The sequence below is a fragment of the Acinonyx jubatus genome, chromosome B1 (genome assembly GCF_027475565.1).
Source record: "Acinonyx jubatus isolate Ajub_Pintada_27869175 chromosome B1, VMU_Ajub_asm_v1.0, whole genome shotgun sequence".
Taxonomy (NCBI): domain Eukaryota; kingdom Metazoa; phylum Chordata; class Mammalia; order Carnivora; family Felidae; genus Acinonyx; species Acinonyx jubatus.
The window spans coordinates 58,488,100-58,516,089 of record NC_069382.1 but is presented as its reverse complement, the minus strand read 5'-3'; the positions used below and the strand labels follow the sequence as shown (position 1 = coordinate 58,516,089).

General features: G+C 38.5%; 1 protein-coding gene across 5 annotated transcripts in view; it reads left to right on the top strand.

Annotated features, from left to right (window-relative positions):
- PALLD (palladin, cytoskeletal associated protein) overlaps positions 1 to 27,990 on the top strand; it is a 401,759-nt gene that overhangs the window by 16,358 nt on the left and 357,411 nt on the right. For all 5 annotated transcript variants that reach the window (XM_053216732.1, XM_027068656.2, XM_027068648.2 and 2 more), the window contains exon 2: positions 2,850 to 3,841. In XM_053216732.1, the coding sequence (XP_053072707.1) occupies positions 2,931 to 3,841 (911 nt within the window). In that variant the 5' untranslated portion in view covers positions 2,850 to 2,930. The remainder of the gene's footprint in view (positions 1 to 2,849; positions 3,842 to 27,990) is intronic.

Genomic DNA, 27,990 nt, shown 5'->3' with positions numbered 1-27,990 from the left:
TACACTAAATTATATATGCTTATGACTTATTTGTATCCCTCATGGACTAAGTTCCATGAGGGCAGAAACCCATATTGTTCAAAATCACATTTCCCCATCTCTCTCACACTGAGTTCAATATAAAATATTAATTTCTCCAAGGCCAAAAACAAATAAACAGACCAATAGCTTCTCTTGCAAAGAAAACTAAAATTTTCAAGAAATGGAAATAGGGGGGCGCCTGGGTGACTTAAGCATCTGACTCTTGATTTCAGCTCAGGTCACGATCTCATGGTTCATGAGATCTAGCCTTGTGTCGAGTTCTATGCTGACAACATGGAGCCTGCTTGGAATTCTCTCTCTCCCTCTCTCTCCCCCCTCCCTTTCTCTCTCTTCCTCAAAAATAAATAAACTTAAAAAAAAAGAAAGAAATGGAAATATGGTCTGTTTTGTCTTCAGTATACTTTTGGCCCAAGCATGTCTCTTCCAGTTTTCATGTCTCTTCTGGGCCAACGTTGCCTGATGACTTGAACTGTCACACAATTTAAGAGTTGACCCCTACATTTGCTTCTCCTAAATCATCTACCAGTTCATGGGTTCAAGCCCTGACAACTCAGAGCCTGGAGCCTGCTTTGGATACTGTGTCTCCCTCTCTCTCTGCCCCTCCCCTGCTCATGGTCTGTTTCTCTCTGTCTCTCAAAAATGAATAAAAACGTTAAAAAAATTTTTAAAGAACTGGTAAAGAATCAGAATGATTCCATTCTGGAGCACAGACAGGACAAAGAAGTTAGAGTAATGTTATAAAGACATTGTAATGTCTTTATATAAAGTGACAAGACCACTCTAATGGATTTGTAAGATTTACTAGGAGAATAGAGGGTAATATATCTTAGTAGGTACACTAGGACTAGAATGTGGAGAATCTCATGATGCCCACAAAACAGAGTAACTTTCCAAGAGGACATCTGAGACACAAGTACAAATTTAAACTAAAGAAGATGTCATAGGTTAATATTGAGCTTTAAAATCTGATTACATATCTTCTGTTGAATTGATAGATTCTATGAATCCCTGAATCCTATGTGATGGTAAATCTTCAAGGTAGATGTCTGGAATGCCTCTACGTAATGCTCTCTGAGATTAGAGACTTTTAGGGGTCAAAAATGCAAGCTAGCTCTTTTTTGGTCATAGGAGAGAAAAGAACATTTCACTTAATCAAACAAAATCTCATCACTCTAAGCAGAATCCCTAGGTGGGAAACTGCTTCTGGACAAGCAACTCAGTTCTGTCCTCATGAAGCCCACTTACCGTATGGAGAATGAATGTCTAAGTTTACGCCTGACCCAACCTATAAAGTTGAGTTTTACCACATCCAAGAAGCTTCCTTTATTAACTCCTAGACTCAATCTTGAGGCAAAGTTCCCTTCTTAAGTTTTCCAGATCTTCCCTCTATCATTCTATGAACAATATACAGAAAAAGAATAGCATACTTAGAGTAACAGGAGAGGCATTGCTTCATAATATTTAGCTCAAAATGCAGTGGAATTTCAATTCTTGCCCAATTATTTTACAGATAATGAAACTAGTGGTGGTATTTCCATACAATGAAAATGGAAATGCTGGTGGTGTTTCCATATAAATGTCCTATGCAAGGCACAAAGTACTCTCATATATCCTTAAAAGGTTAAGTTAGGCACTCATAGCAATGAAGCTCTTTTCACTTTCCTTTGACACCCTGTCCAAATTTTATATTATTTGTTTAATATCTTTTCCACCTCCCTGCTTTCACAACTTCACGTGACTTTTAACTCCTTCAACATAAGGACTATGTCCTTAGTCTGGATCAAGAGTCAGCAAACTTTGGCCCCTAGGCCAAATCCATCCTCCTATTATTTCTGTATGGCCTGCAAACTAACAATGTTTTTTAATATATTTTTTAACTGTTGAAAAAAATCAAATTCGAAAGAAAAACAATATTTTTGATATGTAAAACTTATATAAAATTCAAATACCATACCAGTGTCCATAAATAAAGTTTTGTTGGCACATAGCCATGCTTATTCATTTATGTATTGCCTATGGTTGGTCTCATGCTGCCATGTAAATTTGAATAATTACAATAGAGACAGTACAGCTCACCAAGTCAAAAGTATTTACATCTGGCCCTTTACAAAACATTTTGTGTCTCCAGTCTAGAACATAACTATACCTCTAGCACCTGAAACTCAGCAAGTGATTATTAACTATGTCTTGAAATAACTGTTGAGTGAATAAACATGAATGCACACAGGTGGACACAAGGAAAAAGTGAACCAGTAAGATTTCAAATATTTCACTGAAAACTGAAAACAAATAAGAGTTGGAATCAAAATGTATTCGTGGTTTATGGTGAGATAAGCAGAATCAGATTTACTAAAATATCAACAAGCTACTAATCTCATACATTAATGAAATTAGAGCTTTAATGAGGTGCGTAGTGGCGGGGGTGGGGGAGACAGAAAAGAAGGAGGCTCTGAGAAGTGCAGAGTGCCCTACTACACTCTTTAGTCTCTACTGCAGGTATTTTCTTTTTGAATTACTCGTTGCTGTTTAGTGAGACACTTAATATTCACCCACAAAGAAAATATTAAATTAAAATGATAAATTATAAACACAAGCATACTTGATGTTTCTTCCAACTTAAAGGATAGAGAAAAATGATTTTTTACAAAAGTGTATTTTTCACTTTCATGTTTCTCCCAACTTGTAGATTAGTAGTATTATGATAATAGACGCACATGTGAGCATTTGCGCGCGCACGCGCGCACGCGCACACACCCCCCCACACACCCAATACTACTAATGGCAATTCTGTCGGTGTTGTTTTTCAGGACACAAGAAGTAAACTGGTTTCCAGTGCCTCTGGCCTTCCTGTTAAGAGCAGACAAAGAGTGTATGAAGACTATTCAACTATGTCAGAGACTTCCTCTCATGACTCCTTCTATGATTCCCTATCAGACATGCAGGAAGAAAGCAAGAATGCTGACTTCTTCCCTGGGCTATCTGCTTTTCTCAGCCAGGAAGAGATAAACAAGAGTCTTGACCTGGCCCGGAGATCTATCGCCAACTCCGAAACAGAAGATTTTGACTCAGAAAAGGAGATCTCGCAGATTTTTAACACCTCTCCTGTAAGCCTCTGTGAAAACCCTTCCCATAAGGAGACCAAGTTTGGTGAGTCAACCTCCTCAGGGAGACCTCATGATAATAGGTCAACACCTGTCCAGCCTCTGCCTGAACAAACTGCCCCTATCTCTTCACCTGCTTCAAAGAGGAAACCTGCCATATCACCCCTGCTTGCCAGCCCCAGCTATATCCGGAGCCTCCGAAAGTCTGGAAAACGTGGTGCAAAAACTCCCAACCCAAGTGTAAAGCCCAAACCAGCATATCAAAGTAAGACTGGCCCCCAGAGCCAGCTATGTGACAAGGCGGCTAATTTCATTGAGGAGCTGACGTCCATATTTAGAGAAGCAGCAAAGCCGAGAAATAGAAGCCCAAATGGGGAGTCCTCATCACCAGACAGTGGGTACTTGTCTCCTAAAAATCAGCCATCAGCCCTGATGGGTGCCTCAGCCAGCCAGAGCCCCACTGGAGACCAACAGGAGATGGAAGCAGAGGTCAAGTTGCCCGAAGCCAGGCATCGTTACCAGAAAGACCAGAACAAGGCAGTGCCATGCAATAACATGCCTCACCCACAGCCTCAGAATGCACTCCGCTTGCCCTCAGCTCCAAGATTCATCCAGAAGCTTCGGAGCCAAGAAGTGGCAGAAGGAAGTAAAGTTTACTTGGAGTGTAGAGTCACCGGAAACCCAACTCCTCAGGTCAGGTAAGAATGTTTTTATTATGAAGATCAAATGATCTGTGTTGACTTTTGGTTTTACTTTAATGTGGAATGAGATTTCCTGGATAGTTAGCCCTCTGGAACCTGAAGTCGTGTTTTCAAACAGCTGCAGGGCAAAAGCATCCTAGAATCGCAAATAGTAGCTTTGCCAGTTATCACGGGTGGAATGTATCTGTTGTCATGAACCATGTGCTACGAAAGGGAAGGCAAAGGACTGGACAGGCACAGAGGGGCACAAATGCATAGCACAAATTAATAGCACAAATTAATAGCATCCAAGGAAACTTAAAATGTGCAACTCATGTATTCAAAGCACTGTGAAAGTGTGTGCATAATTTGAATACGAGTTGCTGAAGATGGTTGAAAGTGTGGCTAAAACTAGAAGTTGTCTGGCTGCATAGAGATGAAAGGCACAGGTGTGCAGAGGCCAACCCTGACCTAAGGCATGGGCTAAGGGGGCACATATTCACTTTAAAAAAAAGCACCCCCAACGCACCTTCAATGTAATGCAACCAAGGAAACAAAGAAAGATAAAGCCAACTGAAAACAATGCAGGTGTGATGTTTATACACAGGCTCCTGCCACTACAGCATGGCTGTAGCAAAAAGGTCACGATTCGACGAGTGTGTGGTTGGTTGCAGGCAATATACACTTACGTCACCGTGACCATTCCAATTTCTGTTAAGTTCTTCCTTCCTCACTGCCGAGTTCGTACTTTCTGTGCAAAGAGGTTAAGAGGAGTGACTCTGGAGTCAGACTGCAGGGTTTCCACCCATGGCTCCACCTTTTATCAATTGTGTCACCTAGGCAAGTTACGTTGTCATTTAGTATCTTCGTCTGTGAGATGGGAATTAAACTAAAACCTCCCTCCTTCTATTTTATGAGGACAACATCACACGTGTGAAAAAATAAAACTGTGCCTTGCGTCTAGTGACGGCTGCATTAGTATTATCTATTATTTTTATTGTTTCCCATGTCTTAATTTTATATGCCAAAGTGAAAATAACGTTTCAAGTTGGATTGCAGTACAAAAATAAGCCATTCATTCATTTAGTTTGAAAGTTTTGCTGTTATGAAGAGTGTTTTACCTAGATTATGTAAATTTTAAACAGTAAATTTGACGTTGTGAAATTTGGACAAACAGTAAAGTAGATCTCATCCACTAAAAATTGTAACGCTGGTACATTCTTATTAATATAGCATTTCACAAGCCGCAGACTTGGCCTCTTACCCTACATCCACTAGTACATGCTTAGCGAGAGTTGATTTCTTGGGTTGACAGGGTATTGCTAACAAACATGAAGTAAGCATTAGCATTACTGACTAAAACGTGGTGTAATTAAAGGCAGGGAATTTTTTTCCAACCAATTTGTTCAACTAATTCTTCTTGAGTCACCCTTTACAGTAATTTCACAATATTGCTCTTAGAAACTGACAGCAGGGGGCAGTAAAAAACTTCTTAATGGGTTCCTTTCATTACGTGATCCTAAATTCTGCATTTATGTATATTTCCCATAAAGAATTTTCCTTATCATTTTGCCTATGATGGAAATGAAATCGTGTGATTCTTTTGGATTCTATTTGGGTTGTTTTTAACTTACTAATCTTGGGACAAATAATTCTGCAGGAGAAATACTTTCACAAGTCCTTCAAAACGGTTCCACAGGTTTTCAAACTACATATGACTCCACTCACATTTGCCTTACCAAAACAAGCCCCTTTCAGACATATTATCGTAGCAAGTAGACTTACCACACCCTGTCAAAAATGACAAAAAACAATCCATTTAACATTAAAGGATTAATTTAGGTGAGCAGACCATAATTACTGTATTAAAGTTCATTGAACTATTTAATAATTTGGAGGACATCAAATTCATGCTTCTGTCTCCTTTTTGCTGGGGGTGGGGGGAGGCTGTGTGCAGGGGGAGCATTAATTTAGCTAGTAACCACAGAATTATTAACTAGTTTTCCCTTGTCATCTCCTGGTCTACCAAAGTCCATGCCCAATGCCCATTAGACATTACAAATTATGCCCTTTTAGAGTAATTAAGTCCTTGATGAAATGCTCCATTGTTTAAAGTTAGCTGGTCTTTTTTATATCCTTTTGGAGCTTTTGTTTGTTTTGTTCTGTATTTTGAGAGGGGAGTGTACATGGGTGCTGGATTTTCTTAATTTCTGTTCCAAAGATCTTGGTACTCTCTTCCATGCATTTGTCAGTATACCAAATGCCTAGGAACATTGAGTTCCTTTTCCACATGAGACTTGAGGGTCTATAGAAATAACCTTCTTTGAAGGAAATTTCACATGAAGAAGAAAACCTGGGGCACCTGGGTGTCTCAGTCAGTTGGGTGTCTGACTTGATTTTGGCTCAGGTTGGGATCCCAGGGTCTGTAAGATTGATCCTTGCATTGGGCTTAAGATTCTCTCTTTCTCTCTCCATCTGACCCTCTCTTGCTCATTTTCTCTCTCTCTCTCTCCTTCTCTCTCTCTCTCTCTTTCTTTCTCAAATAAAAAATTTGTTTTTAAAAAAGAAGAAAACCTTAAATAAAATATTAATACGCTATACTGGAGCATTTTAGAACCTGGCTCAGACTCAGTCCAAGTGACTCTAAACCCAGAGACTGCACAGACCTATTGATTGGTCTAAGATCCCAGAAGCAGGTAACAGAACCCATAGAGAGTAAGGGGATGTCAGAGGAACCCAAAGCAAGCAATCAGCAAAGGCCTAACAGGCACTGACTGGTAAGCGTGGAGACATTCAGCTGTCGAAAAGTCAGCAACCGTACGACAGGTGAGCGCAACGTGGAGCAATTGCCAATGGTAAGGTCCAGACGGACTTTAAAGGAATGCACCACAGGAAAATATGGCAGCAGGTATCAGGATCCAGACACAGGGACAGGAGCCCAGGTAGAAAATTCTACCCTTCAAGAGTTTAGTTAAGGAAAAGGCGTGGCTGCTGCTCCAAAGAACAATAGGACAGTGCAGGGAATAGAGACTCAGGTATGATTAAATGAGGCAGGACTTTAGGGACTAAACTCATGCTGGGTTCAGAATCAGGAAACAAATTGTTACACTGACAAGACTGGGCTACTAAGCTGCTGGCCTGGAGCTTCTTAAATGTGGCCTAAATAGAAACCATTTGGTCTGGGAACCTGGACATAGTGAAACTTGCAGATGTAAATAAAGTGACCCCAACTAAAAAGGAGGCCTGGTGGAAACAGTAGGATTGAAGCCAGGCCAGTCATTTCGAGGCTTTTCTACTTCATCCTCCCACAAATATAGCTGGCACAGATACCAGTTATAACCACAGAGAGGACTGAAAAAAATCTGTTTGCCTTCTTTATTCTTGCAAAGTTCCAACAAAACCTCAACAAAAGAGAAAAACTAATGGAAGAAAAGCTTATGTATAACTGAGGTCATATACAATTTAGATACTACTCAAATTACACACAAATTATTCGTTAACAACTTGAATTATTACATTAAATAAAATTGAGTCAGAATTCATAAATTTTTGTGATTATGTCCCAGTGGTTCATATTTCTCATGTACTTCTTTACAATAGTATACAGACATCGCCTTGCCTATTCCCTCCTCTCTCAACTTTTGTGAGTTGGTGAAAAATTCATGAAGAATTTTAGTTCAAAAGTACCTCCAGTAGTATTAAAATGAGACCTCATATTTTCACTTTATGTTTTTCAAAATATTTTATTATGGCAACCATATATTTCAAACCATTTACATATAAGGGAACTCAGAAAACTAGGAGATTATTTGCCTAGTAACGGAAAAATAGTTAATTAACCATAGAGACCAGACTCCTGTCTTCTGATTCCTAATCAGACACTGAGTGACTCATGAGAAGATTTAGCCACTGTCACTGCTGTTTTGCTTGTTATGTGTGATTACTGAAAAGCTCCAGAAAAGGACATGAGTGGGGCTACCATCTGGAATTCATATTCCAAATATCTTTAAAGAAAATGATACCCTGATAATTTTCACAATATGTTCTATGTTAAAAAAAAATAGCCATTCATGGTCATTCTGTTTATTTGCAGTAAGGTAATACTGCAAAGTAAGTCAATCAACATAAACCAAAAAATGTTAGGATGTGGGGGGAAGTAGATATTCTCCATCAAATAACTACAAACAAAACAAATCATTCCCAGTTTATGAACAGTAGTCCAAACCATCCTCATATTCAAATTGTATTGTGAGGTAAATGTGTACATACTCATAAGGGAGGAAAACACTTTTAAACATCGACTTATTGCAGTAAAAGTGAATCCAGGGGCGCCGGAGTGGCTCAGTTGGTAAAGCGTTCGACTTCAGCTTAGGTCATGATTTCATGGTTTGTGGGTTCAAACCCCACATCGGGCTCTGTGCTGACAGCTTAGAGCCTAGAGCCTGCTTCGGATTCTGTGTCTCCCTCTCTTTTTGCCCCTCCCCCACTCGTTCTCTCTCTCTCTCTCTCTCTCTCTCTCTCTCTCTCTCTCTCTCCTAAAAGTGAATAAACATTAAAAACATTTTCTAAAAAAAAAAAAAGTGAATCCAGCAGTTGTCCAAACATATCGAATATTCTCAGTACAATTACTCGTATCTCATAAGATGCCTATTCGTTCATCATTATTAGCTTAGTAAAGTTTCAATTAATATATGTAATTAAAAGTAATTAAATTCTTCTTTTTAAAATCAAAACCCAGTGCCTCCAATGCTTCCAATTAGTTTACATTAGTGAGACTTTGATCATCATCAAAAGCCAAAACAAGAGAATTAACCACATCAAATCTATGCAACGCTGTCTGTAGAAATTTCCATCTCCTCAAAAGAAATTAGAAATAGAAACAAACCACCGATTCACTTTTCTTACTAAGGACATCAGTATGTTCTGGTCATGGATTGCTTTGGCTTGGGAAAGCATGGCAACAGTACCACTAGCCAGTAGGTTATTAATATGCGGTGCTTATTAAGATCCAGATGGCTTAGTTCCAGGTGTATTGTTTGTTTTTGTTATAGAATATTGTCACAATGCGACACCAGATAATACCATTAGATTATCAGTATGAAAAAACTGACCATACAAGTGTTGTTACAGCAACGTGAAATGTAAATAGATATGCAAAATTTGGAGAACAATTTTGTGATACACGATAAAGTTGAAGATGTACATACCCGAAACTTCTAATAACCGATTGCCTACTTGATATATCTGCTTGGATATCTAATAGGTTTATTAAATTTAATATATCCAAAACTGAACTTCTGGTTATTCTCCAAAAACCTTCTCTTTCTAAATCTTCTCCATGTCAACAAGTGACAATCCTCTTTCCAGCTGTTCGAGGGAAAAACCTTAGAGTCATCCTTGGCTCCTCTCTTACTCGCATCTCACACCATCCAATGCATCCAGCAAATCCAGTTGGCTCAACCGATGATATAGAATCTAGAATCAGACCACCTCACACCACCTCCACTAATCAGGCTGTCATCATTAGCTGGTCCAAGCCACCATCATCTTCCCCTAAGGTATTTGTATTACCTCTTTGATCTGTCTGCTTGTTTCCATCCTTACTCATTACAGTCTATACAGCACCTAGCATGACTCTTTTTAATAAAACTATGATCAATAACGCAAAGCTTTCCAGTGCCTTCTCATCTCACCCAGAGTAAAATCTGTAGGCCTTATAAACGTTAATAATTAGGCACCATCTCTCTGATTTCATCCCCTGCTATACTCCTGTTCAGTCGACTCCAGATGCAATGGTGTCCCTACTGTATTCCAATATGCCAGGATGTTCCTGTCTCAGGCCTGTCTCGGGCCTGTGCACATGCTGTTTCCTCTCTGTTCCCTCTATGAAGTTCTCTTCCCTCATATATGCAGGATTCGATACTTCATCTCCTTCATATCTCTCCTTAAATTCACCTTCAGAGTATGGCCTTCCATGATTACTCGATGTAAAAGAACAGATCCTGCCCACTTTATTCTCTATTCTGCTCTCTTGTTTTGTTTTTCTCCATAGACCTTATCTGATACACTCTGCATTTTACTTGTTTTTGTCATTGTCCATTTCCCTGAGTAAAATATAAGACCCTTGAATACAGGGACTGCCATCTGATTCTTGTTTTGTGTCCCTAGGGCCTAGAATGGTGCCTGGCACATAACAGATGCTCAATAAATATGTATTGAATAAATGAACTTCACTCCTAGCTATGTATCCGAAAAGAACTTTTGCTCATGTGTATAAGGATACATATATAAGAATGTCCGTACCAGCATTGTTTGTTTCAAAATACTGGAAATAACCTAAATATTCATGAAAAAGAAAACAGACACCTCTTTGACACAGTGATTTTATTGCCTTCACATATAGATCCAGAAGTGGGATTGCTGGATCATATGGTAGTTATCTTTTTAATTCTTTGAAGAACCTCTATACCATTTTACATGGTGACTATAACTTACATTCCCACCAACGGTATACAAGGGTTCCCTTTTCTTCACATCCTTACCAGTGCTTATTATCTCTTGTCTTCTTGATAGTAGCCATTTTAAAACAAGCTCTGTGTCCATTGCTATATGAATAAGGAAAACGTGGCACATATATACTAGGGAATATTATTCAACCATAAAAAGGAAGGAAATCCTGCCATTCGCAACAACATGGATGGACCTTGAGGGCATTACCCTAAGTGAAATAAACCAGAGAAAGACAAATACCATATGATCTCATTTACACATTGAATCTTAAAAAAAAAGGCAGACTTGCGGAAACAGGGAGTTAAAATGCTGGTTTCCAAGGGCTGGGGGACGGTGGTAATGGGGAGATGCTGGTCAAAGAATACAAACTTCCAGTTAAAAGATAAATAAGTTCTGGGGATCTAACGTATATCACAGTACAGTGAACAATACTGTATTGTATACTTAAACATTTCTAAAAGACTAGATCTTAAACACTCTTATCAGACGCATGAAAAAGAACTTGTAGGGGCGCCTGGGCGGCTCAGTCAGTTAAGCGTCCGACTTCGGCTCGGGTCATGATCTCACGGTCCGTGAGTTCGGGCCACGCGTTGGGCTCTGTGCTGACAGCTCAGAGCCTGGAGCCCGTTTCAGATTCTTCCCCTCCCCTGTTCATGCTCTGTCTCTCTCTGTCTCAATAATAAATAAACGTTAAAAAAAAATTAAAAAAGAAAAGAACTTGTAATCATGTGAGATGATGGATATGTTAACTAATCTTATTGTGGTAATCATTTCACAATATATAGATGTATCAGATCATCACAGTGCACACTTTAGACTTAAACAGCGTTATAAGTCAATTGTGTCTCAATCAAGTTAGAAAAAAGATAAGAAAATGGCTAAGTTGTGATATATATTCACACAGTGAATGAACTAGTTTCATGAGTCAGTAGGTCTGAAACTCACAAATATAATAGCAATCTAAAAAAAAAAGCTGCCAAAAAATGGATACAGATTACATGAATAAATTCATCCATATGAAGTTAAATTTGCAAAACAGTACTATTCCAGGCTTGGGGATATGATAAGAGTATAGAGAAATGCATGGGAATAACAAATACTAAATCCAGATAGCAATAATAGTAGAGATAAAGAGGAACGTGATTAGTAAGGGGTGTGTAGAGGGCATCAACTGTGTTTGCAACGTTGCATAGCTTAAGACGGGTAGTAGAGACACAGATGTAAATTGTGCTAATTTTATACTCAATGTATATCATACTTGGTAAATGGGAGCAAGCAAAATGGAGTAGAATCCAAAGGAAACAACACCACTGAATTTTATAGTTTCCTGTCTTTCTTTTTCTTCTATCATTTCCCTTTATTTATTTCTAAATCTTTTAACTTTTTTCTTTTTCTGTACATTTGCATTGACTCGAGAAACTAAGTCTTTTATATTTTACAGAGGACAACGTTTCCTAGGACATCAAATTACTATTGAACTAGAAACCAAACGAGATTAAACAACAGAATAGCACCTTTATTTTCACAGAGATGAAGAAAACCTTATCTCTGATTCCTCCTCACAGGTGATTTCTTTGAGTTGATAAATTAAGGCACTATGACCTATCATGCTATTTTTTGTCCTCTTGCCTATCCTTTCCATTCTTTCTCAGCCCCTATCTCCATTCCAATATCTACCCACTTGTAATTCCCACTTGAAAAATGAGCTATACCTCTATGATGCTTTAACTGCCAAAAAACCATCATTAATACGAATATAGAATCTGCTTCTATAGATCAGTGAGTGAAATAGGATAACTCAGTATCACTGAACCCAGGAAATATTGCCTGTTTTGTGGAATTGTTGTTTACTGATTTGAACATTACAGAGTAACAGCAGCTACCTTATTACCTGTTCTTGGTCAACCCATGACGCCATGATGCTGTGATACTCCAATTCCACTGCATATAATGCTGCTCATAGGAATATCTCAAGAAAAAATCAAGAAGCAAGCTTGATATTCACGGCAAGTGTGAAATGTTATTACGGTTATAAATTTGAATTGGTTATAACAGTATTGATATATAGCATGAGGTAGCAGTAGCCAAATCAGACAGCAGCATCTGTTCTAAGAATTGATTCCATCATTTCAAGTTAACATCTCAATGGCCAAGTTTCTGGATTTTATAAGAAAAGCAGTCAATAAACAAACATCAGCATAAATTCTCGGAGGAAATAAGGGGAGTCACAGAGAATCCCTTTAGAATTAAAAATAATGCTTGTGCATTTTTAAAAAAATGCTATGGAACAAAGAGCAGAAGTTTAGGGGCTGACAATACAGATTCTGAAGCAAGAGTGTGAATCTTGCCTCTATCACGTATCAGTCCAGTCACCTTGGCAAGTTATTTAACCTTTCTATGCCTCAGTTTCCTTGTTGGCAAAATGAGAATAATGAAAGTACCTACCTCTAGTGTTATGATGAGTGTTAAGTCAATTAACACGAGGAAAGAGCTTAGAACTCTGCCTGCACATAGTAATAGCTTAATAAATACTAAGGTATTGTTATGAAGTAATTATTATTACAAAGTGTTCACCTTTATTGTTTATTGTCTTTGATTTGTTATAAGCTCCCTACACTCTGCCTTCTCAAAAATCTTTGAATCTATTTCCTTTCTTCAAAATCTTCATGCTACAATTCTCTCTTGTACTGCTAAGTATTCCCAGTGGTACAGGGTTTATAGAGAAGGAACACTTCAACTTTATAGACTAACCGTAATTTGTAAGGAATACAATATATCTTGGAAGGTGTTTCTGATCCTGTTTGGACCATGAACCTTAGATTTGTATCTCAAGGTCAGAATCAATACCCAGGCTGCCTTGGGGTGTTGGGATATTGTCCCCTGGTCTCTGGCTATTGTCAACTTTTACCTCACTTGGCCTTCTGTTCCTTCACAGCCTCAAAGGATGGGATCAAAGCCAAAGATAAGTCATTTCTTTCCATCTCTACCCCTCCCTCCTACAACTAATTATCTCCCCATCCTCTCTTCCTAAATTTTGAAGCTGTGAAGGTCAGCCTTCTTGTGGACTACCGACAACTTGGAAAGCCTTCTAAAAATCAAGTCTCTGACCATTGTTTTCTTGCTGCATTTAAATTGTTTAGCCATTTTCCTGAGTTAACTTCATGGTTCCTTGTTAAATATTTGCCAAAGCCAATTGAAAGTGGTTCCCCAACACTTTAACCACTCCCTGTTTTTGTATTCCAATAATTTCAGCAGGAAGAAAACTCTAAAAATAATTTGAGTAACAAATGCAGGCTTTTCCCCCAGCTAGATATATTGGCTTTGGTTTTGTATTTTCTTCCTGCTAAGTATTATACCATCCAGCAAAGCTCTCAATAGGAAAAGAATGTGCTTTTTGGAAGTTTAATTTACTATTATGCAAAATCCTGTGAAACAGTTGTTTTGAAAGAATTTGACTGAAGTTTGGGATGGATACTTTCAGTCAAAACTGCTCAACACCTCAAGTCTTTTCTGTAGAGTTGCTTAAAGTACTTCTGGACTGTTTCTTCATTTTGCCTTAGGGCAGTGCCGCCTCACGGATCACTGAACCTGTTTAGGCGTAATTACAGCAATTCAAGCACTCCACTTCCATGTTGCATTCTTTTGACGGTGAGAAAGAGTTACTTTATAAGTGGAGCAAATACAATTATAAGTCTGAAACTTGATGCAGCTGAATCTGCTGACCAAAATGCAAAATTTTTCTACCAGCTGGCATGTTCAAATGATGTGTAGCAATAGAAAGGACTCTCTCCTATTCAGTTTTAATGTTTTTGAGCCAAGAAATAGGGCCATAGTTAATATCTGCTGGAACAGGAGTAAACTGCTAGTCACCTGAGCACTGCTAGAGAAAAGCATTTCCCGGCAATCAAAAGCCTTTCCTGGTAAAAAATTAAAAATAAAAAAGAGAGAGAGAGGAAGGAAGGAAGGAAGGAAGGAAGGAAGGAAGGAAGGAAGGAAGGAAGGAAGGAAGGAAGGAAGAAAAATTATTAATTCCGAGTGGAAACATTGTTCTCTTGATTATGAGTTCTAACAGTGAAGTCTGATTCTGTATAATAGCATATGGGAAATCAGGCCATAAAACAAGTTTCTAATCAATGGTTATATGGTCCACATGTGGGCCAGATAACCTAAATAAAAATACCCTACCGAATAGGATTTCTTTTTACCTAAGGTGAAGTTTTAGCCTTAGTTGCTGGAACTGGAAAAGTATTTTCTAATGGAAGAATAGAAGGTAAGTCTGGTTAAAAGGATTTCCAAGTATTGAAGGAGAATCTTTGACGCAGAAGGAGAAGAAGAAGGAGGAGTGTGGGGAGAGTGGGGGAGGAAGACAAAGGTGAAAAGGAGAAGAAATAAGTTAGGAAGGGAGGGAGAGAAAGAAAATTTTCATTTGAAGTTAATTGGTTCTTTCTTTAAAAGCCAGGGAGATCTTCAAAATCATTTTTACTTCACATTCTATACCTAAGTTTACAAATACTTGCATCTTAATGAAAGAAGATGTTAATTGAAACCTTGAAAGATGGTTTATACACAGTGTAGTTCAATGAGTTAAACACAGGGCTTTTTCCATACGCTTCTACACATAAGTTGATAAACATTTATATATTAAGGAAACAAGATATTAGTTGAAAGATCTATTATACGGGGGCCCCTGAGTGGCTCCGTCAGTTGGTTGAGCGTCTGACTTTGGCTCAGGTCACAACCTTACGGTTCATGAGTTCAAGCCCTGCATCAGGCTTGCTGCTGTCAGCACAGAGCCTGCTTCAGATCCTCTGTCCTCGTCTCTCTGCCCCTCCCCGACTTGAGCTCTCTCAAAAATAAATAAGCATTAAAAAAAACAAGACTCGGGGCACCTAGGTGGCTCCGTCGGTTAAGCGTTCCACCTCAGCTCAGGTCATGATTGCACAGTTCTTGAGTTCAGGCCCTGCGTCGGGCTCTGTGCTGAGCATGGATTCTGCTTGGGATTCTGTGTCTCCCTCTCTCTCTCTCTCTCTCTCTCTGCCCCTCCTCCACTCGTGCTCTGTCTCTCACTCTCAAAAATGAATAAACATTAAAAACATTTTTTTAATAAAATAAAATTACAAATTAAAAAAAAAGACTTGTTATACACATTGTAGTAAAAAAATCATTTTTACCATCACCGAAGTTATCACAGACCAATTTCATTAGCAGAGAACACTTCAGTTGTGCTTATGCATAGGGAAGGCAATAGATACATAGTTGATGAAGGCTAAGGAGATAGGTAGAAAATATTTGTTTCAGTTTTGGATTTTGAACCACCACAGACAGAGATTAAGAATTTTCTACATCATTATATGAAGTTGGTTATGATGAAGCAACTATCATGGACCAGTAAGCTTTCTGGACTAACAATACTGAAAAGGTATAATTCACCAATAGGAGGATTTGGTCGAGGCCAAGGACTTAGCTAGGCCTTGTCACTCCTGTCTACAGGCTCTGTCATCCCCTCACAAGGAGACTTTGGAAGTTAACACCAGAAACTTACTATAGCATTCAACCACATCATACATGTCTATGAAGTCATCACTAAACCACTAAACTGTAGGAAGCTCATGCTAGAATGTCATTTCCATTCTTCTCAAACCCTTTGCTTATCGTTCTAAAGTCACAAGTTAACAGAATTCCTCTTTCTTTTTCTGAGAGAGCTACGGAAATCGAGACCTTATGAATGTTGTTGTCATTCTCCTAATAATAATAATGGAAAAAATGATATTAATAACTGACTTTCTTGAGAACTTAGCACATGCCAGACATTCTTCCCACATATAAATTCATTCTTCCTACAAGGTAGATGCTACCATATTTCTTGGGTTCTAAGACATATATTTTGTCACATTTTAGCATCTCCATAATTAGAATGCATCTTGTAGTGGAGAGCATTTTACAGTCACTATCTGACCATAGTTGTGATATGGTTGTGATTACCTGTGCATATACAAATTTGGTCAGAACTGTTCATTTTTCTCACTTTAATTGAGTTGTTTGCCTTTTGGTATTACATACTGGTTTTTTCCTTTCTTAATAGATAATGATGTCTTATAATGAATGGTATATTAGTTTCACTAAGCTATAATATTATTATCTCCATTTTAAAAACAAGAAATAGGGGTGCCTGGGTGGCTCAGTTGGTGAACACTCAACTCTTGGTTTTTGCTCAGGTCATGATCTCATGGTTCCTGGGATTGAACCATGATCTCAGAATTTGTGGGATCGAAACTGCTTCAGACTCTGCCCTGTCAGTGGAATTCTCTCTCTCCCTCTCTCTCTACCCCTTCCCTGCTAGTGCATGCATGCATGTGTTCGTGTGAAATCTCCCCCTTTCTCTCAAAATAAGTAAACATTTAAAAACATAAAAATAAAAACAAGACGGGCACCTGAGTGGCTCAGTTGGTAAACATCTGACTTTGGCTCAGGTCATGATCTCAGGGTCTGGGAGTTCAAGTCCCACATCGGTGAGCTCCAGCCCTCATTGGTTGAACATAAGCCCTGCTTCGGGTGAGTTTGTGCTCCATTTCGGGTGAGCTTGAGCCCCACTTGGGGTAAGCACGAACCCCGTATCAGGTGAGCCCTGCTTCTCTCTCTCTCTCTCTCCTCTCCTTCTCTCTCTCTCTTCTTCTCTCTCTGTCTCTCCTTTTCTCCTTCTCTCTCTCTTTCTTTCTTTCTCTCTGCCCCTCCTGAGATTCTCTCTCTCTGTCTGACCCTCGCCCACCTGCACCCCCCTCTCTCTCTCAAAATAAATAATTAAATACATAAATACATAAATAAAATAAAAACAAGAAACAAAAGGATGAATAGCTTACAAAAATTATCCAACTGCCCAGAGTCTTTACTTTTCAACCGTTATTACTCTAGTGTCCATAAAATCAGAGGGACACACAGCCTTGCTTACAGAATCGTGCCCCAATAAAGTTCAGGTGAACCCCAGCATGCCACTAGAAACACCTGCTACGGTAGCCATTATCTCTTGAAAAGCGAAATGTCCATGAATTGCTTTCTTCCATTGCTCCAGACAAAAAACTTGGAAAAGAAAAGAGCCATGACCAATGATTTCCTGGTCCTCGGGACAAAACCTTACATCACATATACTTCTAGCCACTCTGTATTGTCTGCGTGAGGGAGTCTCGGCATGTTTATTAGCAGGAGCAATCTCCATTGCTGCAGCTTGTGAAAACATGGGTTCTAACTTCCACTTTCAGAGCCAGTTAGCCGGGTCTCTCTCTTTCTCTCGTAAACAGAGCAGTAATCCCAAACAGAACATAACAGATATGATTTGTAATCCGGTGTGGTACTATTTAATTCTTGTGCGTAGTGGCCAGCGTTTTAATTAAGAATGTGTTGGCGTATGTTGGCCAGAATCCTCATACATGGAATCATTCTGTGCTCCAAGAACAAGGACAAATTATCACTGCCTGAAATAAAGAAGGAACGGGCCCCAACAACACCAACAACGTGTTAGTTCAACTGATTTCTGATAGACATCTTCAACAAAAGGCCCTTGTAAAATACAATACAATAAGGTTTGGGGTTTTGTTTTGTTTTGTTTTGTTTACAGAATACACAGTTTTAACTTTGAACAGGCAGCTATTAAAAGGGAAGTATCAGTATGGAAGAAATCAAACTGACATTTGGACAGTATGTAGGATGAGTGCCGTTACGGCGTTGAAAATCAATGCACACATCAAAATGGCAGATAATCCTCAGCTCACCAGAGAATTCATGAGGGGCCACGTGGGGTGGTGATTACAGAGGGGTGGGCATTATGTGCGTAATCAGGAGAGCTCTCTAGAAAAGCACCATCCTACCTCAGGGTTGAGTCAGTTTCATTTACAGGAAACATGTGTACACAGTCAGTTCTACAAATATCTTGACCCATTCATTTCTATCCTACGGTCCTAATAGTTGAGAAAAAAAATTTTTAATTGGAGGGACTGGGACGTATGCTTTAAGTACCCATTTGTTTAACTATTGATTAATGGAACATGCCAATGTGCTACTTCAAACTAGAGATGCCATCACTCTTTGTTAAATAGCAGATAGTTCACAGAAAAACAAGTAAAATCGCTCTCATATGAGAGAATTGTTGTGTTTTGATTGTATTTTTTTTTTCAATTCCTAACAGGCCAATGCAGGTAGAATGATGAATCCATTATAATGAGGTGTGCCTATCCTATTCCAAATCAAAGTAATTTTACTACCACTGTATAATAGATAATGTATACCTGTAGCCTACATTGCCAATTAAAATGTTTCGTACTTACCTCGTCTCTTTCATCTGTAAATCTTAAAATCTTAACATTTATTCATCTAGGATACTATGTAAAATGGCTTTAGCTCTCTGGAATTTAAAGGTGTGCCTTCTAACAAGAGCTAGAAGCAGCTCATTGCCTTCCAGCAGAGTTCAGCTTCCCACACATACCTCAAGAGCTCACAAAGCCGTATTTTCCTCACAACACAAGACTAGTGCCGATTCAGAATGCACTATGTGGTCTCAGCAGTTTCTTGACCCCATGGGGTCTTCCTCAAGGCCTCAACTGCCCACATGTGTTTCTTCTCTTCTTTTGATGGTTTTCAGGCTTTCAGATTTTGACAAATCAGAAAAAGATCAAACCCAGCCGAGAACCTGTCTTTCATTACAGTTTGCTCTAGTTGAAATGTTAAATTTTCTCACTTGCATGGAATTAAAGTAAATTATGATCCAAACTGAAAGATGAGTTGGGTTCATCTTCTCTCTCACATCCACATTGCAAATAACTTCTTTTTCACATTGCCTCACCTAATGTATCTTTTGCCCTCTTGCTGCACTTTCGTCTAGCAGGACTGCTCATCCCTTGGGTGCATTTCTAGAATCCCAACTTAGTTTGCCTTTCAGCATTCACATAAAATGCCATACCTGCACTAATCTCTTCTACTTAATGTCCACGGGATGATGGGTGATGACTGTCAGAAATTACCTGAGGCTGTTGGCATGTAGTGTTTTCTCAAAACCTCACCTGCATGGCTATGTTTGGTCAACCAAACCCAGTAAGCAGATCTTAGACTATCAAAGCAGTCAGCAAGCTTGAGGTCGGGGGTTAAAAAAATTATAGACAAATGAAGGCTCAACAAAGAGAATTGGAGAAAGAAAAAAGGTTGAAGGATTTGAAGCAGATGACATCCGACACTGTTCCAAGAAGGCTGAGTGCTAGAGACCATCAAGACAGCCATATATAAAACATTTCCAGATCAAACCACCAGGCGAAACAAATTAATAAACAAGAGTCCCCTGCTTTGCTGACCAGTTGTGGCATTTGTCTCAGCTGTTTGTGAACCAATAGTTGTTTGCTCACCACAACATTTATGTGACAGCAATCCTGAAGTGACATGAGTCATTGCTGAAAAGAGTAATGCTCACAGATTGCTTCCTTATGACTTGGAGTATTAGGTATGGAAGGAAATGAAGACAATACTTCCTTTGGGCTCCCTGTGTCTTCTTAATGGATCAGAAAAGAAATTTGAAAATATTCCTTTAGTCCAAGCTGCCACAAAATTGTATTAAGGTTATGAAAACACGAGTATTTAAATATGAGGATCTATCAGTCTGCTCTTGTCACTTTGTCCCCCAGGATCCTCTGACTGGTATCTTTCTGAGGCCCAATAGATTCTCTTTCCACTCTCCTCCATCCCACTCTTGCCCTCAGAAGCTGACCTGTGGAATTCAACAGATTCCTTCAGGCTCTGTTTGGGTTCAGCCCCGGGGAGCCATGACAGGTCGTGGGAGTTCAAGGGACTTGGTTCCCTCACTTCTTCCCTGTGGGTTTATGCTAACTTTCCCCATCAAAAGAAGGTCCTTACTCAGAATGATGCTCTCTTCTGTGTTCACGAATCTGCAGCCTCCCTTTTACTTCTAATTCTGCAGGCTCAAGAACGGTAACATGGCTTTATAGCCCCAGGGCGATACATTATCCCTTGTGGTTTCCTTGCACCTTGACAACACCTTTGGATCTAGTCCTTTCCTGAAGCCTGCCTTGAGTCATCTGGGATTTAGTTTATCCTCTCTTCCTAGTTGGCACCTGATAACTTCAACTAATAACTTCATCTTCTGATTTTTCCCACACCTTTGAGATAAGATGACCCATAATCCTTAAAATCTAGATAAGGGATCATGACCAATTCTTGAAATGCTTTACCTTGAAATTGCTAAGGTAAATTCTAGATTACTCACCGGCAAATTATCTGGCTTGGAAATTATTTTTCCAACCCTATCCTCCCTTTTACTCCTCATCGTTTGCTTTAAGGATTTTTAAGTAAGCCAATTCCAATTCTGTAAATTTGGTAAAAGATGTGAAGGTGCAAAAACACATTTTATGTCATCGGTGGAATTTCCTTATGCATTCTCTGTCAATGAGAACAATAATGACTTAAACTTAATAGGGCGTTCCATATGCTTGGCATTTTTCTAGGGATTTTGTATCCATTCTCTCATCCAATCCTTCCAAGAGCTCTAAAGAGTGGGCTCTCTTATTATCGTACTACCATTTTACATTTGAGGAAACTGAAGCTCAAGGAGATAAGTAAATTACCCAAGGACACAGACCTGGTTAGTGGTGTCTCTGGGATTACTAACTGCAAAAGTTGGCTATTTGGCAGACTTCCTAACTGTTCGTGGCTTACGTATTTGAAGCGGTGTTTTATGTATTTAACGGTGCATAACAAACCACTCCAAAACTTAGTGACTTAAAACAACAACCTACTATTTTCTTCTACTCACTAGTCTATCTGAAGAGCGGCTACCACAGGTGTATTCTCAGGCCTTTTTGTGTGTGTTCTCCTGGACTGAGTGAACTCTAAGGAGAGTACAGAACACAGGATGCTGTGGGGGGAAGGGTGAGGAGGGTGGTAGGTACAACAGGGTTACAGTTTGAATTAGGGGTTAAAACAGAGGCAGGAAGGAGAATCCAGATTGATGGTAAGGAAGAAATGCCTAGCATAAGAATCAGGAGTGCCTTTAAGAGCTGTGCTCTGCCTTCGAGCCCAGACTCCCTTCTTCAGTCATGTAGCCTGCAGCATGGTATAAACACAGTGTGAGAGCCAGAGGAAGAAAGAGAGCAGAGCATCACACAGTTAAAAAGGCCATGATCTCCTCAAACTCTCATGGAACTCAGTACCAAGGTGCACACAGAAATGCCAGAGCTGGTTTTCTCCTCCAAAAAATTAGACTGGTAAATTGCTCTGTTGAAGTTGTATCTGCTTTATTAAAACTTGAGAATGAACACTTAATATAACAAAATTTTTGAGGCATTTTCAAAAATTATCTAAGATCCAGTTCAACCACAGTTTCTCTGGGGGAAGCTCTCAGGGGACAGCAGAAGATACAAAATCGAATAAGGGAGGTGTTATTTTATTTTATTTTATTTTATTTTATTTTATTATTATCAGTAAATCATTTTTTCTTTTTTCTTTTTTCTTTTTTAATTTTATTTTTTATTTTTTATTTTTTTCTGATTAGACCTATTTATTTTATTTTGTTTATTTTGTTTATTTTAATTTAATTATTTTGTTTATTTTAATTGAATTTTTTTTTAACTTACATCCAAATTAGTTAGCATATAGTGCAACAATGATTTCAGGAGAGAATTCCTTAGTGCCCCTTACCCATTTAGCCCATCCCCTCTCCCACAACCCCTCCAGTAAGCCTCCGTTTGTTCTCCATATTTATGAGTCTCTTCTGTTTTGTCTCCCTCCCTGTTTTTATGTTATTTTTGTTTCCCTTCCCTTATGTTCATCTGTTTTGTCTCTTAAAGTCCTCATATGAGTCAAGTCATATGATTTGGGTCTTTCTCTGACTGACTAATTTCACTTAGCATAATACTCTCTAGCTCCATCTGCATAGTTGCAAATGGCAATATTTCATTCTTTTTGATTGCCAAGTAATACTTCATTGTGTATATATATATATATATATATATATATATATACACCACATCTTCCTTATCCATTCATCCATCGATTACATTTGGGCTCTTTCCATACTTTGGCTATTGTTGATAGTGCTGCTATAAACATGGGGGTGCATGTGTCCCTAAGAAACACACACCTGTATCCCTTGGATAAATGCCTAGTAGTGCAATTGCTGGGTCGTAGGGTAGTTCTATTTTTAGTTTTTTGAGGAACCTCCATACTGTTTTCCAGAGTGGCTGCACCAGCTTGCATTCCCAAGGGGAGGTGCAATTTTAAACCAAAACATTACATATGAATTTATTGGGTTTTGATATTTTTGTTTTTCAAAATAAATACCAGATTAAAGAAATGAAAATAATGTTTAAACAAATATGTACTCACCTAAAATATTGCCTTAAATGTGTATTTTTGTGTTAATGAAAACTTCAAGCTGATTTTATGTTTTCAAACAGGTTTCCCACCAGTGCAGATGGTATACAACTTAATAATATTTTACTTCATCAACTTGCTGTGGTCCTCAGGTTCTATGTAGGAATAATTACATGCTATAAAAAATTGGGGGAAAAATCCTTGATGACAATTCACTTTCTGGAATTGTGCATGTATCTAATTTGATAGAAATAGAGCAGCAATAGCTAACTCTAATTTATTCATTGCAATTGTCAACAAAAGAAAGTAGTTAATTAAGATCTAAAAGACTAGAGGGGCGCCTGGGTGGCTCTGTCAGTTGAGCAGCCAATTCGGTTTTCGCTCAAATCATTATCTCACAGTTCATGAGATGGAGCCTTGCTTTGGGCTCAATGTTGAGAGCGCAGAGCCTGCTTGGAATTCTCTCTCTCCCTCTTTCTCTGCTCCTCCCCTGCTTGCACTCTCTCTCAAAATAAATAAATATACTTAAAAAAATATCTTAAGATCTTTAGGTCTTAAGATCAGTAATCTCAACCCTCTCACTAAACAAAATATTTCATTGCAAATAGGCCCCTTGCCCTTTTATTCCCATAGTGTTATTGAACATCTATTGCATGAATTTGAAATATATTGTTCATGTGATGAACATTTATAGAACACTCCCTGAGGGTAAAGTTCTGTCAGGTGTCAGAGGGACCACAACAGTTTGGTCCATCACTTCAGTAAACCTAGAATTGGGGGAGGGAGATAGACAATGCATATAAATGTAATTGGAAGTTTCTGCCTCTCAAGACACAAATACAACTGTCTCCTACTCTTGCTGAGTTTATGGTTTGTGAAAGTTTAAAACGTACCCTAGATTTCTTCCATTTCCTTCCTCACCAACTGGGCTACTGTTTCTGTACATGCTGCTTCTGTGGTGCACTAAGTAGACTCAGATGTGAAAATTCAGAATCTCTTTAAGTTCCATGTTTAAAATGCTTTCATTCACATTATCTAGCTTAATAACCTTCACAGAAAATGGTGTCAAAGAAGGCAGGTGAGAGATCACAGGAATATCCACAATATATATAAGTGAGCTAAGAGGGCAGATCATCTGGGGAGCTCTGTGCCATTTTAAGACATCTGTGTTCACCGATAGCCACTAATGACCACCATGCCGTTGTGAGATTTCAACACATAGCCCTCTCCTCTCCCCATCTCGCTGTCATTTCTCTCCCTAATCCTCTCTACTTCTCAACTTTCTCTTCCCTTCTGCATTGCAGCCGAAGCTCCAAATTGTTTTTCCTCTACTAGTCAGGGCAATGTTGTCCTCCTCAGAAGTCTTGGCATCATCTGGTCCCTAGATATTTTCAACAGAGAATTCTCTCCTTGGGAGAAATTCTTGTGCAAACTATAAACCATATTTAAAAAGTTTTCTCTCTCTTATCACATACTCCTAATTCAAGGCAAAGGAAAATAACACATTATGTTATTAGCTATTGCTTATAGAAGAGAAATTTATAAATCTATACATAGATAGAAATGAACATGTATAACTGTGGGACTATGTGATGATTTTTTTCTTTTTCTACCGTTCGTTAGAATATTGGGTAATAAGACTGTTTTGGAATAACAAAATACATCGCTTCAAAAGACTACATATAATTTTTAAGCTGATTATGATAAATCCAAAATCAACGGTCAGATCCTTATGATTATTTTGCTTGAACAAATTATACAGACTAAAGGCTGTCTCCAAATCTCTGGAGAAAATGTCCCAGGTATGGATGTAATTCATCTTAAAGCAGGGGGAATGATAAAGTGCCAAGGCTGTCTGGAGCAGAGCTACAAGGTTAGAAGGAGTGAATGACTTGGTGTGACAATAGGTGATGCCACATATCACATATGTTCTGTCTCATTTCCAATGAACTTGGCCTAAGAAACTCAAGATATGAGGCTTTTAAGTGAACCAAAACTCTGGGCCATACTGAAAAAACACCTACCAGGAAAATTATAAATGCTGATAGAAATGCTCATACAGTGCAGATACAAGGCAGATATAAACCTGGTGCTGGCCATCAGGTCAACAGAAACAGCTACCCTACTGAAGACATGTGTAACAGAAAAGTACTCTCGCACCGGAGTAAATCCTCTCCTGACTTGGCAATTTGAGGGTAAGGGTAGGGTGTCTTACAGGGGAATCTTCCCATTCATAAGCCTTACTCTTACTACAAAGAACCTGCAAGGCAATAAGATCTTTACTACTCAAAGGAAACACAGCACATTACTTACACCAGTCATCCTAGTGCTTTATTCATAAGTATTATCTAACCACCGAGAACCACCAGGTATTACAGGGAAATAAATAGCATGAAAGAACTTTCCTTCTCTCTTTTCATAAAGATGAACAAATAAGGCTAATCTCAAGAGGAAGCAAAGGCATTTAAAGAAAAATTTAAAAACAGATATATATTTTTTTACTTCTAATTAACAGTAGGAAGACATAGTTCTGATAAAGTAAAAATGTGTTTATTTTGGCAAAAGAAAAAAGAATAAGACAGTGAAATTTAAAGTAGAATGGCAAAGGGGTGCTTGGCTGCCTCAGTAGGTAGAGCATGTGACTCTTTACCTTGGGAATGTAAGTTCAAGCCCCATGTTGGGTGTAGAGATTACTTAAAAATAAAATCTTTATTTATTTATTTTTTAATTTTTTTTAACGTTTATTCATTTTTGAGACAGGGAGAGACAGAGCATGAATCGGGGAGGGTCAGAGAGAGGGAGACACAGAATCTGAAACAGGCTCCAGGCTCTGAGCTGTCAGCACAGAGCCGACATGGGGCTCGAACTCACGGACTGAGAGATCATGACCTGAGCTGAAGTCAGACGCCCAACTGACTGAGCCACCCAGGCGCCCCCAAAATAAAATCTTTAAATACATACATATATACATGCATAAAATAGAATGTAAAAAATAAAAATTTCGATGGATAGTCTGAAAAATCAAACGAAAGGACTAATTATATGGAAAGAAAGCTATGAAGTTTCTTAGAATGCAAATCACAAAGAAAAAGAAATGACAAATATAAGGAAAAGGGTAGAGACTGGAAGGACATTCATGAGGCCAAGATCCACCCAATAGAATTCCCATTAAGAGAAAGAAATAATGGAGGGGAAATAATTTACTGAAGGAAACAACAGAAGAAAATTAGTCTTAGCTGAAGAAATACAGGCATTTTGGGGTTGAAAGACACATGAAGGAAGCATTGGGTAGAATATAGGTTAAAAGACTTACAGGGCTCCTGATGAACTCTCAAGATGAAAGAGAAAATTCTAAAAGCTTCTAAAGAATCAAAATAGGTTACTCAAAGTGGAGAATCTGTCTAACACCTGACATTTCACCAGAAGTACTGAACCCTTGAGGGCAATAATGCAAATCCTATTTGAGTGTATATGTTTTAGAATGAGGTCTGGAAGAATATACATCAAACCTATGGGAGTTGAGGGAAGGAGAGAGGAGGACTCACTTTTACCTCTCTACCCTGCTGTTGTTTTAATTTTTAGAATGGTCTTTTATGACTTTCATAATTAAATTAATTTAGAAGAAAATAGTAACTCTGTAGCAGTGAATAAAATTAATTGCCAGGGAAAGAGACTAGAGGCTGTTAACTCAATTAGACTGTTGTTACAGTAGTTTCCAGCAAGAAACTGAGAGAGAAAAGGCTACAGCAATAAAAATCAGAGGCCAGACTCAAGGAGCATTTTGAAGATATTTTTGATGATTTGGTCAGTTACTGAAATTAAGAATAAAGGAGAAAGAAATGAAGATGATTCTTCAAATTCTTAGTCGGAACGACTAAATGCCATCCAGTTAGGAAAGACAGAGGAGGAAGAGATTTATACTGGATATTAGGGAAAAGTTGATCGTACATTTATTTTGAGTGTGAACTATAGGTAGGGCATTCATATAAAAGGTCTTGCCCATGGTCTGAAATGGAGGCTGGAGCTAGGGAGGAATTTCAGGTGTGGCGATAGCTGGGCCATGGGATATGTAAACAAGAGAGACAAAAACTGATGACAGAGACTTGTGGGAAGCCCTGCACTCAGAGTAGCTGAGAGAAAAAAAAGCCAGTGCTACCTGAGAAGGAGTGTTCAGAAACAAAGAAGAATCTGGAGAGTTCAATGTCACAGCTAAAGAAGGTCATTTTCAACAAAGAGGGGAAGTGTTTGTTACATCAAAACATAAAGAAGAAAGAGTAGAAATGCAAGTTTTGGCAACTGACAGTGTCATTGAGAAATTTCAGGTTAATGAATATTTGAATAGTCAAATAATCTTGGAGGGTATATTGAACGCTTCATTGGGTTTTTCTAACATGGGTATGTCTTTTTGCTGAGAGGCTTCTAACATCTTAGCAAACAAGGGTAGAAAATCTCTTTCCAGGGTGCATACTAGATTTCAAAAGGAAACCTAAAGTCAAAGAATCAGCCCCTTAGGGATGGGTTTCCAGGGTTCCAAGCTGAGGTCAAACTACATATCTATGAGTGCCAAGTCCAAGGAGAAGCAAGGACTGATTCCAGGGCACAGAGACCAAAGCCAATAGGGGCAAGACCAGAGCCAGAGGAAGGACAGAGAATACAAGGACACCAAGAGCAACAAGATGGTCTGAAAATCAGTCAGAGGATATTTTATCTGTTGCCCTATGTGTTTGAGACTAATATGTTTGCTCTCTTCAACCATTCCTTCTCTGTCTTATTAGTGCAAATTAGTTACCTGATAGTATTTCCCACAGAAGAAAGTTTTAGTCATTTATATCCCCAAGATCTATTACCTATACAAATATCCATATGGAGAATATTGATCCTTTCCTAATGTGTATTATGATGAAAGAGAACCATATATCTCCATTGTTGTAATAAGGGAAGTGGTTCCTTCACAATTTTCAACTTTTTACATCTTTCACTGAATATGTTTTCTCTTCTAAAACTTTCTTTTTTTTTCTTACTTAAACCCAAGTTAGTTAACATATAGTGTAATTCTAAACCTTTCTAGTACATATTGCTAACATCACATATCTGGCTCTCATTGTTTATTACCGCGAATACATTCTATCTTCCCTTCTGCAGTACAAGAGATAAACACAGGACTCATGAGTTACTCTCCTTTCAATCCTCTACAGTCCCTAGAACAATGTCTAAAACATAACATGTTCTTCATGTAAGTTGATTATCATTTATTACATTACCCAAAGATGACTGCTGAGGATTATGCGTAATAC